Raw genomic sequence first — 16,367 nt, 5'->3', positions numbered from 1 at the left:
GGCTACAGCAAGGCATATTTTTTCAAAAAAAAAAATTCAAAAAATAAAAAAATAAATAAAATTGAGTTAGGACCATCAGTAGACCCTCGAAACTACTACAATTATTATGTACCTACTTAAAATATGCTAAGAAGGCAGTAAGGCACAAAATAATTGCAAAATCACCAAAATCAGAAGTAAGGCTTTAGTAATAATTGCAGTAGTTTTTAGGGTCTAATGATGGTCATAACTCAATTTTTGTTTTTTGAATTTAAAAAAAATTTTGCCTTGCTATATCCTTACCTCTTAGTGATTTTTTTGATTTTTGTCATTTTTTGTGCCTTACTGCCTTCTTAGCCCATCTGTGCATTATATTTGCAGTAGTTTTTAGGGTCTATTGATGGTCTTAACTTTTTTTTATCATTATTTTTTGCCCGTTTTGATGCCTTATTAGCCTTACTTCCGTTTCGAGGTTTTTTAAATATTGTTTGCAAAATGTTATGCCTTACTATAACCTTACCTCGTGTTTCATTTTTCACAGCATTTTTTGCCTTACTATCCCCTGTTGCGAGGCGTTTTATTTTTTATCCAATTTGTATCCCCTACCATAGCTTTACCTCGTTTCTAGGCCTTTTGAATTTTTTTTTCAAAATGATATGGCATAGTAAAAAATCAGGTGGAAAAATTTCAAATGCCTCAAAAAGAAGTTAGGCAAAAATTTTGGTGAAAAAATTTCAAACGCCTAAAAACGGAGGTATGGCTATAGTAAGGCATTACAATTTAAAAAATATAAAAATATGACAAACACCCAAAATCGAAGGTATGGCTGGGCATAAAAATATAAAAAATGTGATTTTTTTAAATGAGTATTTTTATTTTTATCATTATCAATATTACTGTCATGGTTATCATTATTATTACTATTATCATCACTGTTATTATTATTATTATTATTATTATTATTATTATTATTATTATTAAGTGCTCTGAACCTTCTGTGAGCAGGTAGGGGGGTAGTTTGAGGCTTTTATTTTGACAGTCTCTCCCGGATACTGCTCTCTCATCGTATGTGCTGTGCTCATGCTGCTACAGACAGTCTGTGGAGCCTCAGACAGACACAGGTGGAGGACACATCTGCATCCGGGCTGGAGCTGCTGAGGACTGGGCTGCAGCTCCATGAGACCATGAGACCATGAGACCAGGATCAGGATCAGGACTAGGATCAGGACTAGGATCAGGACCAGGACCAGGACCCGGTCTGGAACACAGCGCGGTGTGGCCGCTCCTTCCATCCCGATCCTGAGGATGTGAGGCTCACATGGACCTGTGAGATCTTTGGTTCCACTGCTCCCCGTCCCACTCCTGCTCAGCCTCGGCCATGGAGAACCAGAGCCAGAACCAAAACCAGAACCAGAGCCAGAACCAGAACCAGGCAGAGCCGCAGAGTTACGAGGACGTGGAGAAGAGCGGATACCTCCGCAAGCACAAGTCCCTGCACCGGCGCTTCTTCGTCCTCAGGGCGGCCTCGGACCGCGGTCCGGCCCGCATCGAGTATTACGAGAACGAGAAGAAATTCCGCAGCAAATCCCCGGTTCCCAAGAAGGTGGTGACCCTGGAGGGGTGCCTGAACATCAACAAGCGCGCGGACTCCCGGAACAAGCACATGATCGTCCTGTACACGCGCAGCGAGAGCTTTGCCATCGCTGCAGACAGCGAGGAGGTCCAGAACGACTGGTACCAGGCCATGCTGGACCTCCAGTGCCACTGTAAGACCCCTGGACCCGCGTGTGCGTGAGCATGCGTGCGTGTGTTTGTCAGTGTGTGTGTGTGTGTTTAATGTTAGTTCTCCTCTCCGATGCATGTGCACATCATGATGTTGTTTTCTAAGCAGGTGGAGCCGAGCACCGTGCACGCTAAGGGCGGCATGTGCATGTACATGTGCATGTGCAGCCCTGCTTTGATGATCAAAGCCCAGCGTGCACGTTATTTATTTCACCTCAGAATAAAAAAAGAAAAGAAAGAAGAATATTTGCTGCATTGCGATGCATTTTGATGATGTGATTTTTAAACAGTGGGAAAAAAAGATTTATTCCAGTTTCACGAGCCGCCGCTGCGCGTGCCGGTGGCGCAGTGCACGGGCGTATAGCAACCGAGCGACGCACGCATCACGTAGAGCCAGCCTATCAGAGAGCTCTCCGTGTTGTTGTTTTTCTGCGCGGCTCCCAGCGCCGCTCATAGCCCACATTAGAGGTATGGTGGTGATGATGATGATGATGGTGATGAAGGTGATGGTGATGATGAAGGTGATGCTGATGGTGCCTCAAACTGTCTTTCTGATGGCGAGCCCCATGTTTACGTTGTTATCCATACACCCCTGCCATCAGCTTCATCACCCCCCACCCCTCCTCCTCCTCCTCCCTGTTATCCTCAGCGCGGGGCTTGCCCATAGCTCCAACATGATGATGAGCCCCATTTTGTGCAACTCAAAGCAGCCTCAGTCAAACTGTGTCCTTAATTCACCGTTTTAGGATTCCAAACATATGGTCAGCGGGCCCAGCTCGGGTCGTTTCAGTTCAAGTTGGAGAAATGACATTGTGCACTTCACAGTCTTTCTTTAGCTCTGCATCAGTCCCAGGTCACATTTCAGAAATAATCCTCCAAATCTGTTAATTGCTCTGCATCGAGGGTTCTCAATCTTGGGGTCAGGACCCCATAAGAATATTTTTAAACAATTTTGCTCAAGTTTACCTTTTTTCTGCAACTACAACACCAAACTTACCATATTTCATCACTTTTTCTTGCCATATTTTTGCTCTTTTTAATGAATTTTTGCTACATTATTTCCATTTCTGACACTTTTACATCGCCTTTCAACGCCTTTTCTGCACATTTTCTCCACTTTCCAGACATGTTCAGCATTTATAAACCATTTCCACCACTTTTACACCTAATGTCACATATGTTGACCCATTATTGCCACTTTTCACCATTATTTATGATTATTTTTGCCAATTTAACCACATTCACCATTTGTCATGCCCATTATTTGCCAGTTTAAATAATTGTTCCTACTTTTTACTTTTATAGCTTTAATATTTTTGTTTAATAGTTAATAATGCAAAATTCAAGCTTTATTTTCAATTTATTATTGAAATTTTAACTGCAGGGGGATTTTAAAGGGCGTCCTATTCAATCCCCATTAGGATTACTTTTCATTTTCTATTACACAACATGATCATGTTAACTCGTTTTTGGAGATAACAGTTAAATAAAGATATATGGATGGAGGCTACATTGTTGAGTAGCTATAATACAAATATTTTCTTTTACCTTATTATTTATTTATTTTTTTTAATTAAATGAAGAAAACAGTTCATTTCCATGTTTGTAGCTTTAAATTGTCGGCAATATTTATTATAAAATGCAATTTTTCAGTAATTGTTTTGTATTATTTATTTATTGACCGTATTCATGCTACATTTAAATGTTCCCGATTTTTCTTTTTTAAAGTTTATAGAAACAGATTTTTTTAATAGTATATACATTTAAGTTAATAACTCTGATGCTAAAATAACATCAGTTAGCTGTTAAATTAAGAAAAGAATGAAGAGCAAAATACAGTAAATAAAAAAAAAAATCACTTAAATCCCATAGTTGTTTTATTTTTGGGAAATGTCTCTTTTTCAGTAAACATTTTGTATAATTTTAACAAATTATAAGCCCAGTTGATGTTTGCATTTGGTAGATTTGAAATTATTACACATGTAATATATTTTCTATTTCATTTTAAACAGGTGAAATAATTTGCTTTTTGCACAAACACATGCACTATTGGGTTCAGCTCAGGACACAGAGATTATATCTCATTGCTGATCTACATGTTGGAGATCTATACTGGGAGGAGCTGAGGTGTTACAGCAGTGGTTCACAACCCTTTTTGGGGTTGTGACCCATTCTAGACATCACAAATATCTGTCGACCCCAGAGACATTTTTCCTCTAGAATCAGTTATGGATCATGTTTGTTATCCTGTGTTATAAACACATGGTTACCAGCTCAGATATTTAAATATTTTATTTACACTAGATTTATGTAAAGTATAGAATGCTGCAGTTGTTTAAGATCGTGTGTGGTGTTTTAATTTCAAACTTAAAAAGGAATAAATAAAACATTTAAATATAATTTTATTAGTATTTATTTAATTTTTTTAAATCAATTACTAAACATTTCAGGCGACCCCATTTTAATTCCCTGTGACCACACATGGGGTCACGACCCCAAGTTTGAAAAACCCTGCATGACATACGCTCCTAATAATTCCAGTAAGTTCATTTTGTTTTCTTTTTTGAATAATACGTTAAGGTTTCATTTATTCAGACAAGCTTTTTCAGGAAATTTACTTTGATCTCCTAACATATTACGACAGTAAACTACCAGTCTTCCTCAGAGGCGTCTGCTGATCGCTTTTATGTGTCTTATTCCTGGGGGCGTGGCCAACGTAATAGTTCTGTCAGGCTGTCTGGCCACACCCCCTGTCACCCAATGGTCTCTGGAGAAGAGAGTCCCAGGTGTGGGACGACCCAGAAAGAACTCATCAGGAATCAGCAGATGCCTCTGAGGAAGACTGACAGTTGGCAGTCGAAACATGTCAGGAGATCAAAGTAAGCTTCCTGAATAAATGAAACCTTGACATACATTCCTGCAATCATTTTTTACATTTTCATAAATAGGATGAACAACAACAAACAAGAATTCGCAAAAACCCTCCCTTCACAATACAAGATTATCGGCAAAAAGAAGGAAAAATAATGATAATAATAGTAAAATAAAATCACACAAAAATGTCAGTGATCATAGATGAGAATGAACATACAGAAAATAAATAAAATTAATTAATAAAAAAAAATACATAAATGAAAAATGTATTAATTAATTCCAACAAAAAATAAGAAGGAAAAAACTTAGATGTAAAATAGCAAATCACAGGCCTTCTTGTTACAATGATGGTGGTGGCACCAGTCCTTGTCTAGTCGCAGGCAGTTGTACATTTAGGTCATCCATAAAGTGTAAAATGGAGTCCACCTCAGATTTAACTCTGATTATAAAAGCCAGTTTTTCTAATGCTAGATTGCAAGAATTTTCCTTAATCCACTGACTGCAATTAGGTCCCTCAGTATCTTCCCACTTTAAAGCAATCACACGTTTGTTTATCAGCACATTTATTTTACAATGAGAAGCACCATTTTTTTTTTTTTTTGCACCATTCTTATGTCTTTATTTTCTCTGCGTTTTATTTTTTAGGTAAAACACCAGAGGACTACGGCAGCAGTGGCGAGTGTAGCTCTCCTTCTCCCATTCCGACCTTCAAGGAAGTGTGGCAAGTCAAGGTTTGGCCGAAAGGTCTTGGACACGCAAGGAACCTAGTGGGCATCTACCGGCTGTGCCTCACCGACAAGACGGTCAACTTTGTTAAACTCAACTCCGACGTGGCCTCAGTGGTGCTGCAGTTGATGAATGTTCGCAGGTGCGGCCATTCAGAGAACTTCTTCTTCATTGAAGTGGGACGGTCCGCGATCACTGGACCCGGAGAGTTCTGGATGCAAGTGGACGACTCGGTGGTGGCGCAGAACATGCACGAGACTCTTCTGGAGGCTATGAAGGCGCTGAGCGAGGAGTTCCGGCAGCGCAGCAAGTCTCAGTCGGTGGGGACGTCGTGCGGCGGCGGCACCGCCTCGAACCCCATCAGCGTCCCGAGCCGGCGTCATCATCCCAACCTGCCGCCGAGCCAGGTGGGCTTCTCCAGGCGAGCGCGCACGGAGACGCCCGGCAGCAGCACCAGCACGTCGCCCACATCGCGCCACGGCTTTCCGCGGGCGCGAACGGCCAGTATCGGAGCTCGGTCGGAGGATAGCGGCGCCAGTGCCAGGAGCACTTGGGCCAGCTCCAGCCCGAGTCTCAACGGGTCCTGTTCCACAACGCCAATACTGAGGCCCAAGCCCACGCGGGCTCCCACCCCTGCAAAGATCACCCTCAGCCTTGCACGCTACACCCCTAACCCCGCGCCATCGCCTGCACCGAGCCTGTCCTCAAGCTCGGGTCACGGGTCAGAATGTGGCCTCGTGGGGGCAGCCGTGGGAAGCATGTCCATCTGCTCGTACCCCCGTGTCCCTCAGAGAGTGTCGGTTTCAGGCTCACCCAGCGACTACGGATCCTCGGACGAGTACGGCTCCAGTCCTGGCGAGCACTCGCTGCTCATGCCCAGTCTGTCTGGACACCCTGTGCATGGGGAGGGCTCGTCCAGTTATATTGTCATGGGACAGCGGGAGGGTCTCCTGGGGTCCCATCATCGCTCCAAAGGCAGACGGATTCTGCGGCGTGCGTCCAGCCGAGAATGTGAAGCAGAGCGCAGACTATTGAGCAAGAGGGCGTCGCTGCCTTTAGCCCCCCACGAACGACTCGCTCCTCACAGAAAAGAGGACAACGATGAGGATGAGGAAGAATACGCAATCATGTCGCAGAATACACATAGAGTCGACGCACCGGAGTGCTCAGGAGGGGGGAGGGCAGCCGAGGCGGCCAACAGAAAGAGGATGGGCAAGAGCCGGGGGCTTGGAGACCCCGGAGGAGCTCTGGACTGTGGATACATGTCGATGCTGCCTGGAGTCACATCACCGGTGTCCCCCCCACTATCAATAGGAACGAGTGGCGCCAAGGCTGCAGCAGACGACGAGTACATGGCAATGACCCCCAGCAACAGCGTGTCCCCCCCTCAGCACATCCGCCAGCCCAGCACTGAGGGCTACATGCTCATGTCCCCCAACAGCAGCAGCTCCACGGACCTGCACGGCCTGGCCATGTGGGACAGCAGGGTCAGCATGGAGAGCCGGGTCGCCAGTGATTACATGAACATCTCGCCCGTCAGCAGCCGCTCCGCCTGCAGCACGCCGCCGTCGCATTCTGACCAGCATCAGTTGCAACCAAAAATGTTCAACTCCTACTTCTCTCTGCCACGGGCCTACCAGCACACGCTCTACACACGCTTTGAGGAGGATCTAAACAAAGGTGATGGAAAAAAGGAAAGCGGCGGCGTGCGCAACAGCGCAGGAAGGGGAGAGGGCGATGGATACAGCAAGAGGAACAAAATTGCAGTGGGTCCTGCGGGAGGCTGCCAGCTCTCCATGTCGTCTTCTTCCTTTTCCTCCAGCTCGGCCAGCAGCGAAAGCCTCGAGGATAAGTCAGTGTCCGCTGGCCGGGGTTTGAGTTTATTAAGAACTGCAGGGACGTTTACCAAAGACGGGCGACATCATCAGAAACGTGCGTCCGTTAGCAAGAGTCCAAAGCAGCCACGCAGAGCTCGTCCCTCCACCGTCTCCTCAGAGATGGCAAAAGCAAACACCCTCCCCAGGGTCAAGGAGAACCTGGCACCGTCGCAAACCGTTGGCGAGTACGTGAGTATCGTCTATGATGAAGACGATAAAGGAAGCTTTGGACGACCTGAGCGAGGACGACCTGTGATCCATGGGACGCTCAGGCCGTCCAATCAGCCGCTGCTCTGCCACGATAATCCTGCTAACCTCCCGCGCAGCTTCTCAGCCCCGTTGTCCACCTCCAACGAGTACGTCAGCATGGATTTAAGGAAGTCCTCGACCCCCCTGCAGAGTCACGTCAGATCTACATTCAGCCCCCCGGCTGTTGCCCCCAAAGCTCGTAAAGAACCTGGCCCTTCCTCACCTCTGGTAGCCGAGGGTAGCGCAGGATACAGAGCAAAAGTAAAGATGGCGGCAATGCCGACGGACGTTCCTTCAAACGTTCCTGATTCTAACGTCTCAGCAAGACCTGTCAAGCACCCGGGTCAGCCCGTGTCCACGGAGCCGGAGGCGGGTTTGGGTTTCTCTCCAATCAAAGCCTTTCGCTCTCCAGAACGGAGCAGCAGACTCGTCCGAGGCGACCAGACGGGATGTTTGAGCCACCGCCGGGACGCGTTCAACTCCCCGCCTTCTCTGCCACGCCACGCGCCCGCCCCCACCGCCCTTTTCCAGGAGGGTGGCCAGGCGGCGGGCCAGCGGCGTGGGTTGGACTGCTCACCACAAGCCTCCGCCTCGTCTGTGGAACAAGGCCTTAACTATATTGACCTTGACTTGGCTCAGCCGGGGGCGGAGCATGCGCCCCCTGGAGGCGCCGTGGGCCTCAACACGTATGCCAGTATTGACTTCTATAAGTCCGAAGAACTGAGAGCACACCACAACAGAAAGGACGGTCCAGGTAAGACATATCTATGCTCAGAATTTTCATTTAATGTGTTTTTATTGTCGTTTTTGCGTGTTTTTAGAATAAATTTGTGCATTTTTGCATACTTTTCTTGTTTTGTTTATATTTCTGTCATTTTGTGTATTTTTTTTCATTTTGTGTATTTTTCTCACATGATTGGAGTCACTCTTGGAATTTTTGTTTGTCATTTTATGTATTTTTTTCTCATGTAATGTGTTTTTATGGTCATTGTGTGTGTTTTTAGAATCATTTTGTGGCTTTCTTTGTCATTTTGTATATATTTTTGTAACACTGTGTATTTTTGCTGTGATTTTTATATATTTCTGTCATTTTATGTGTAGTTGGAGTCATTTTATGCCTGTATTTTTTGCTTTGAGGGAACACATAATTAGACTGGTTGTTGCCCGTTTCCACTGAATCCCATGAGCAGCCTTCAGTTTTCAATGCGGCCTTGTTTATGTGTGTAATTCACATGCACAGAAAGGAAAATTTGCCTCCATTAATATGCAGTAAATTGCTCTCTGGTGTCGTTTTTCACAGCACAATTCATGATTGAAAAGCGTCTCCCTCTATAGGCGCCAAACGCACTTTAATAAGCCCAGATGTAGTCCAATAATAATTAAGCTCCATATATGTAACGTGGATAGAAAGGATGGCGTCTGTTAAATGTCACTTAAACATTCCTGGCTGTCACATGTTGTATTCCACTTAGACTAAATTAGTTTTACCTCCACAATCCATTCAGCGTCTGCTATTATTGTGTGTGATTAGGATGTTTGTGTGTTAATTAAGGGACAATGGGCTGAATGTTGATCATTTTTGTTGCCTCAACATAAAGTGAAATAATTTCAGAGTAAAAGCTGAAACAGGACGATAAATATTTTCATTCACTGGAACAAGGACAGGAGCTCCACAGGGACACGATAAACTGCATTAGTTTTAATGGACTTTAATGGAGTCACACACACACGCACACACACACACATTTCAAGCCTCATCAAGCACATTGAGTTGAATCTACATTAAACGCGTCTATGCATAATGACTGAGATCAATCATAGCATCAATCAGCTCAGCGACCACTCAGCGCACAACACACAGGCTTTTTATATGTTTCTGGAATCATTTTTTGTATTTTAGTTGTCTGAGTTTTTGGAGTCATTTGTTTTGCATTTTTGTTGTCATCTTCTTTGTTTTTTTTTTGTCATTTTGTGTGTTTTATTTTTGTCATTTTGTGTGTTTTATTTTTGCATTTTTTTGTATTTTTTTGTGTGTTTTGGGAGTCTTTTTTTAAAAATGTTGTCATCTTGTTTGTTTTTGTTGTAACTTTGTGTGTTTTTGGAGTGATTTTTTTTTTGCATTTTTGTTGTGTGTGTTCTTGGAGATTTTTTTTCTTCTTTTTTTTGTCACCTTGTGTGTTTTTGTTTTTGTTTTGTTTGTTTTTGTAATCATTTTTGTGTGTTTTGGGAGTTGTTTTTTTTTTGCATTTTTTGTTGCCAGCTTGTTTGTTTTTGTTGTCATTTTGTGTGTTTTCTGCATTTTCTGTGGTTTAGTTGTAATTTTTTTAGTTTTTGGAGTCATTTTATATTTTTGATGTGAGTATTTTTTATTTTTGGTGTCATTTTGTATATATTTTCTTAAAACAGCACTGATTTGTGTGTTTTTGCTGCAGGGATAGGTTTTGATGTAATCATTTTCCCAGTTACTTCCTTTAAATATCAGTAACATGTTGGATGTTTCGTTGTTCCTGCTGCAGACTTTGTGTCATATTTACTGCTGATGAATTTTTTTACTGTACGATTTGTTTCATGCACTTCCTGTTTCTTCTTCTTCTTCTGTTTCTTTCTCAGATTCTTGATCTCGTCTCATTTTTGGTTTGACACTCAGACGTGGACGAGACTAGAAGTGAACACCTGAAGCCCAGCTCTGCTCTGGAACCCTGGAACATGTATCTGCATCCTGTTTTCTGTCGACTAAATGTGTGCCCCACACACACACACACACACACACACACACACACACACACACACACACACACACACACACACACACACACACACACACACACACACACACACACACACACACACACACACACACACACACACACGTTAGATTTGATCCATGATGGTGATGATACACAGCCTGATCTTTATATTGATCCACGTGATCTCAAACGGGGCTTTCAGGGAACATCAAACACATGTGTGCATGGGAGCGGTGTCATCATTAGTGCAGGCTCACAATGGCAGCTCCTGCTTTTCTAACTTGCACTCACCTTCTTCTTCTTCTTTTTACCGAGTTGGACGAGCATCAGATGCCATTTTGACTGAGCGTCACATGCACCTCTAACATACTGCTACAGCGTTTGTGCACGTTTTGACCTGGACTTGTGCCACTAAAGGACTAGAACTCATATTTCATAATATTTGTACGTTAAATTCTATTTCTACTGCAGTGACACACATCAGACACAGCTTTCTGTGACCATGTGTCATTGAATTTAGTTCAGACATCAGCAACATTTATGTCAGCATTAGGATGATAACCAATATGAGCATTAATACAGGAATCAACACAGGGTTTGTGTGGGTTTTCTTTTGCCATTTTGTGTATTTTTGTTTTTTTTATTGTGTGTTTGAGTAACTTTTGTTTATTTTTGTGGTTTTATTTATTTTTCTGTCATTTTGGGTGTTATTTGACTCATTTTGAGTGGTTTTGTTGTCATTTAGTATATTTTTCTTATCATTTATTGTGTTTTTGGGTCATTTTTGCATATTTTATTTGTTGTTTTTCTGTTATTTGTATTTTTGGACTCATTTTGTGCATCTTTTTGTTTTCTTTCTTTTTGAATGTGTTTTAGACTCATTTTTGTTGACCTTTTTTTTCTGTCATTTTTGAGTCTTTGTGTGTATTTTTGTTTCCCTTTTGTCCCTTTTTGTGTGTTATATGACTTTTATTTAGTGTTTTTTGTTGTAAACCTTTTACACAATCACTAAATGTGTTGGAATGGATCAGCTGAGCTAAAATCTGGCATCAAAGTGAAAGAAAAACCACTTCAAGTTTTAATTCAGATTTTCTCCTAAAACCTGATGAACTTTTCTTGGATTTCTGCTTGAAATAGAAACAACTTTCTTGGTACAAGTCCTTAAAACAGTCAAATTGTGCACAATGTGCTTTCTAACACAAACGGGTCAGAAACAGTCGTGAGAAAAGGTCACAATGCGATCAGATCTACAGTATACAGCATATGATTATTATTAGTCTATAGCCTAGATCTCTATATACTCTTTTATAAAGTGCCTCATTTCTGATTGTAGCTGTTTTCTCTCAAACACACACACACACACACACACACACACACACACACACACACACACACACACACACACACACACACACACACACACACACACACACACACACACACACACACACACACACACACACACACACACACACACACACACACACACACACACACACACACACACACACACACACACGGGTTGTTTCTCTCTCCTGATTGGTCGGCTGTGCTGACCTGCAGAGCACACAGTGGACACTTGTCATCCAATCACAATCAAACTGCCTTATTACTCTGTGTGTGTGTGTGTGTGTGTGTGTGTGTGTGTGTGTGTGTGTGTGTGTGCGCGCCACAAACAGGAAAACACACACGTTTTGTTTGCAGTGCCTCGCATTTCAGCCATGTTGGAAACACACACACCTGGGTATAGCTGGGACACGTCCATAATAATAATATTAATAATAATAATAATGTGGAAGTTTTGCTCTGAAAGGCCACACAATTAAACCTCTGAAACTGAGAAATTAATCGGAACCATTTTTAGTTTTTTTAGTTTTGCCTTTATTTAAAATCAGGCTCCAACATAGAAACACCAGTTAAATAACTTTAAGACAATATCACACATTTACACGCTATTTTTCCTTAGAAAACAGGCGACAATGTCTAGAACTCAAGTGTAACAAAGAAACCAATGCGTCAAATTTTGCTCATAATCTCATTATTTTGTGCAAAACTTGAAGTTGATTCGACGATATTTAAAGGTTTTATAATCAATAACTAAATAAAATGGCATTGCAGTCGAAGATGAATCAGAAAAGAACAGATCCCCCTACATCACAAGTGTCAAACTCATGGCCCGGGGGCTAAATCTGGCCTTTTGGAGCAACAAATTCGGCCCACAGGAGAAAAAAAATGACAGAAAAAACATGAATCAGTTTAAAGCAGTAATTTTTAATGTCAGACTCAAAAGTCATACAAAATCCTTTAATTTTCCTCAAATTATTATACAATATTCCCTTAATTAATTAGAAATTGGTCACAAAGTCTAGTAAAATTTAAGTGAAGCTCCTGCATGGACTGATATCTGTCACTTATTGATTAGATATTATCGGTTTCCTGAATAAAATCTGTGGCCCCCTACATTTGATTAAAGCGCTCCGTATTTGGCCCCTGAACTGAAATCAGTTTGACACGCCTGCTTCATCGTCTTCTTCTTCTTCTTGTTTAGCACCATTAGCGCCACCTATGGACACGTCTATAATCGCGTGCCAAATCTTTAAATGAAAATGAAATAGAATGAGACTGACTGAACCCTCACTTCCATGTTTTGGGGTCATATATCACATTTCCACTGGATCTTTCTTCAACGTCTCTCCAAGCTTCCGTAAATCATCTGAAACATATGAATATAAAATTAATAACAGTAGTTGACTCTATTACATTTATTTATCATGTTTAGTTTTGCTTTCAGGAAGTTTATCAACATGGAAAGAAGTTTAAACAGAAACTAAATAGAAATATGTAAATTATGAAATGGAATTGAGTTCCGACACATGTTCGATCTGTTTAGATGTTCATGGATTTATTCCACGTTAAAGATTTGGTTTAAAACTATAAAATGTTCATCGGGTTGGAAAGGAGTGGAAAATTTCCACAGGAATTGAAATTCCAGAATTTTGGAATATTCAAAAAAGAAACTTTTTATGGGAATTATTTATTGGAACTAACTGGAGTCCTTTGAAATCACTGTATCATACCCAAGCATAAATATATTAGCATCCATTTAAAATAATACCATTAAAAAACACGACATGCCAACAGATTTATTTGTTAAAAAGTTTTATACTTTTATAAGCACTTGCATAAATGTATTCAAAGTTAAACATAAAAAATTAAAAAGTCTGATTTCAGCTCGTTACCTTTATAATCAAAAATACATTTAGCAGCACTGATACCAGGAACAAACTGTGCACGGTTTGGTTAATAATGTGATCAAACCATCAATTCTTTCACTAAAAACATCAATTTTGTGTAAAATGTTTTTTATCTGCCTGAAAATGAAATAAAACTAGAATATTTTTGCATTTCCTGAAGAAACTGGAAATGAGGATGCGTCACTGAAACCCAGCTGCTGAAAAAAAGAGAACCCAACATCATCCACCAATCAGGAGCCAGCAACCTCCCACCCCACCCCCTCACGAGTGCCCCCCAACCCATAATGACACCCTTGAGCCTCCCCACATTAGCTTAAGACCCCCCGCTGAGAACCCACCCAATGACTCCCCACCATCGAGCACCCACTAATAAGCCCCCAATGATCCCCCCCATGAGCATCGTCTGCATGTTTTGTTAACTTACTTGTCTCAATCAGTTGAAAGCTTTGGGATGAGTTAGCGTAAAACGGAATAATAATAATAATAATAAAGTTTTTTGAAAACAAAAATATTTTACTTGCTTGAAGTTTGATTAATTGCTTAAGTCAAGTTGATGCTAAAATATTCCTGTTAAAGGCCGACCTGTAATTAAGTAGATTCCCTGTTTATTCACATTATTCCCCATGAAAAGTTTCCAACTTTGAAAATTCCCAGAATCCAACCCTGGACATTCCTAACCACGTATACAGATCCCTGGTTCTGTGTAGTAAATGTTCCACTAACGTACTACACCCTCAATGAGTATAGACTGTCTAGTATATACTAGAAGTATGATTAGTATGATGAGCGTTCCCACTAAAGTATACTTCCAAGTTTTCCAAGATGCATTTGGAATTTACAAGGACAAAAATGTTGATTCTCCACCTTTATTTTGAAAGTTCTGAAGACATTTAAGTAAGAAAGTGACCAAGTAGAACATCCACATGTACTCATTTGATCCATAAAACTCACATAGACACATTTCACACATTTTCAGAGACCCTCCATTGGTCTACTGACTACACTTCCTGTTAACTTCAAAATAAGAGCCCTATTTACAAAAGAGCTCAAATAAAACTAATGAAAGACAAGAAGAGATGCTTTTATTTTGAAAAGAGGATGTTAGATTATATACCGACATTCTATCCGTACACAGCGCCCCTCATTGGCCAGTTTAGGTCACGTGACTAAGACTAAACCTAACCCTAAAAATTGTTGCGATATATTGATATAATCTAACCTTAACCCTAAGACGCTACGTACGTGTACTTCTGTAAATGTACCAAAAGCACCGAGGGTTGTCCCTATGGCAACCGTAGAAATAGACACTTTCTAGATTTTTAGCTTGAAGCCGGTCCCAGGACCATTTTACATTCAGCTCCCAATGCATCATGGGACAGTTGAGTATGACTAGTGTGCCCACCGTGCATACTTAAAACACACAAAATAACAGACAAATATACAATATTATGGGAAAATACACAAAAAGACTTCAATGAATGCGTGACATACTCATTTAGACATCAGACTTAGTATGAGTAGTACGTTAGAATGACATTTACTACATGGCCACTGTCTGATGATGACTCTCCTGTTTACCAAAAGTTTCCAACAGTTCAAAGATGTGATGTGGGCGCCACGGGTTGATTACCAGTATTATTTCCCCTCCTGTGACAGTATTAAAGGGGCGGTTTGACGTGGACATGTTTATAAAACTTTTTATAGTCAATCGTACGATGCCAAACTAACACATGCAAGTGGCCAAACCGTGTGTGTGTGTGTGTGTGTGTATACAGGGTATGGAAAATGAAGGCTTTCTCCATTTATGTTCCTCATTCATTGCTGTAGCTTTTCCCACATTTAGACAAAAAAAAAAGGATTTTCCCAGAGAAACTTGTAACCCTGCTGAGCGGAGTGTGCATAGTGCATACTGCATAGTGCATACTGCATACTGCATACTGCATAGTGCATAGTGCATACTGCATACTGCATAGTGCATACTGCATAGTGCATAGTGCATAGTGCATACTGCATAGTGCATACCGCTCGCGTTTGACCATAGTTGTGTTGCTCTTTGGCAGCTTTACAAACATCAGTGCCTGGCTGTGAACGCGAGGGCGTCTTAAAGTGATAGCGTGCGGGCAGAAGTTCAAGTCTTCCAAATGTTTTTTTGGTTCGGGTTCAAAATGAAGAGAACGCGCTCACGAGAGAGTACGGAAAACCCATGGAGCGAAAATTAGATGAGATACCAGTGACATCTACCATAGTTAAACTACTCTACTAGTATCACATTTAGGTTTACTAGTACAGTACACAAGTACACTTTACTAGGGAAGAAATAAAGTATTGCTACTGCTACTAGTTAGCATCATATGCTAATAAGGGGGAGGGGAAAAGTAAATCCAGGCTTGCCATTGGCATTCAAAAATATTCCAACCAATCAGAGAGCTGGATTTGATTGTAACCCCTCCTACTTCATTTCCACTTGGTCTACTAGTATTACTAGTGAACTAACAAGTTCTAATGAACTACGGCCGGGCCCGCGGAACGTCTCTGCGCCAAATAACACGTACCACGATCCAGAGAATTCAGTTCCACTGAGTAAAAAAAGTCTCCTAGAGGCTCTAGACATCCGCTCATAGTATATCCATGTCAAATTACTGTAATGGGACCCATTCATATATTGGTATGTGTCAATGATTCGGTACCACCAACTGTCACAATATTTGACTCACAAATAAATGAGAAAATGATTTTAATGGAAATTGCCGAAAAAAGGGTGGTGGGCCCCTCGGGTCTCTAATCGAATTGTGCGAGGCATCATCGTAATCTATGTTGAATTACCTTTTAAACAATATATCACACGATTATGTTCCCATAAATTTGGAAATTACCGGAAA

The 16,367-nt window shown here is 41.5% G+C and overlaps 1 protein-coding gene across 1 annotated transcript; it reads left to right on the top strand.

Annotated features, from left to right (window-relative positions):
* Positions 1–1,084: 1,084 nt before the first annotated feature.
* LOC114460845 (insulin receptor substrate 1-B) lies at positions 1,085–10,808 on the top strand. The gene is made up of 3 exons (XM_028442717.1): positions 1,085–1,745; positions 5,281–8,241; positions 10,098–10,808. Exons 1-3 carry the CDS (start codon positions 1,358–1,360, stop codon positions 10,103–10,105), a joined length of 3,357 nt encoding a protein of 1,118 aa, XP_028298518.1. The 5' UTR covers positions 1,085–1,357; the 3' UTR covers positions 10,106–10,808.
* The last annotated feature ends 5,559 nt before the right edge of the window (positions 10,809–16,367 follow it).

Source organism: Gouania willdenowi, unplaced genomic scaffold (assembly GCF_900634775.1).
Source record: "Gouania willdenowi unplaced genomic scaffold, fGouWil2.1 scaffold_80_arrow_ctg1, whole genome shotgun sequence".
NCBI classification, from domain to species: domain Eukaryota; kingdom Metazoa; phylum Chordata; class Actinopteri; order Blenniiformes; family Gobiesocidae; genus Gouania; species Gouania willdenowi.
This window is presented reverse-complemented; position numbering and strand designations above follow the sequence as displayed.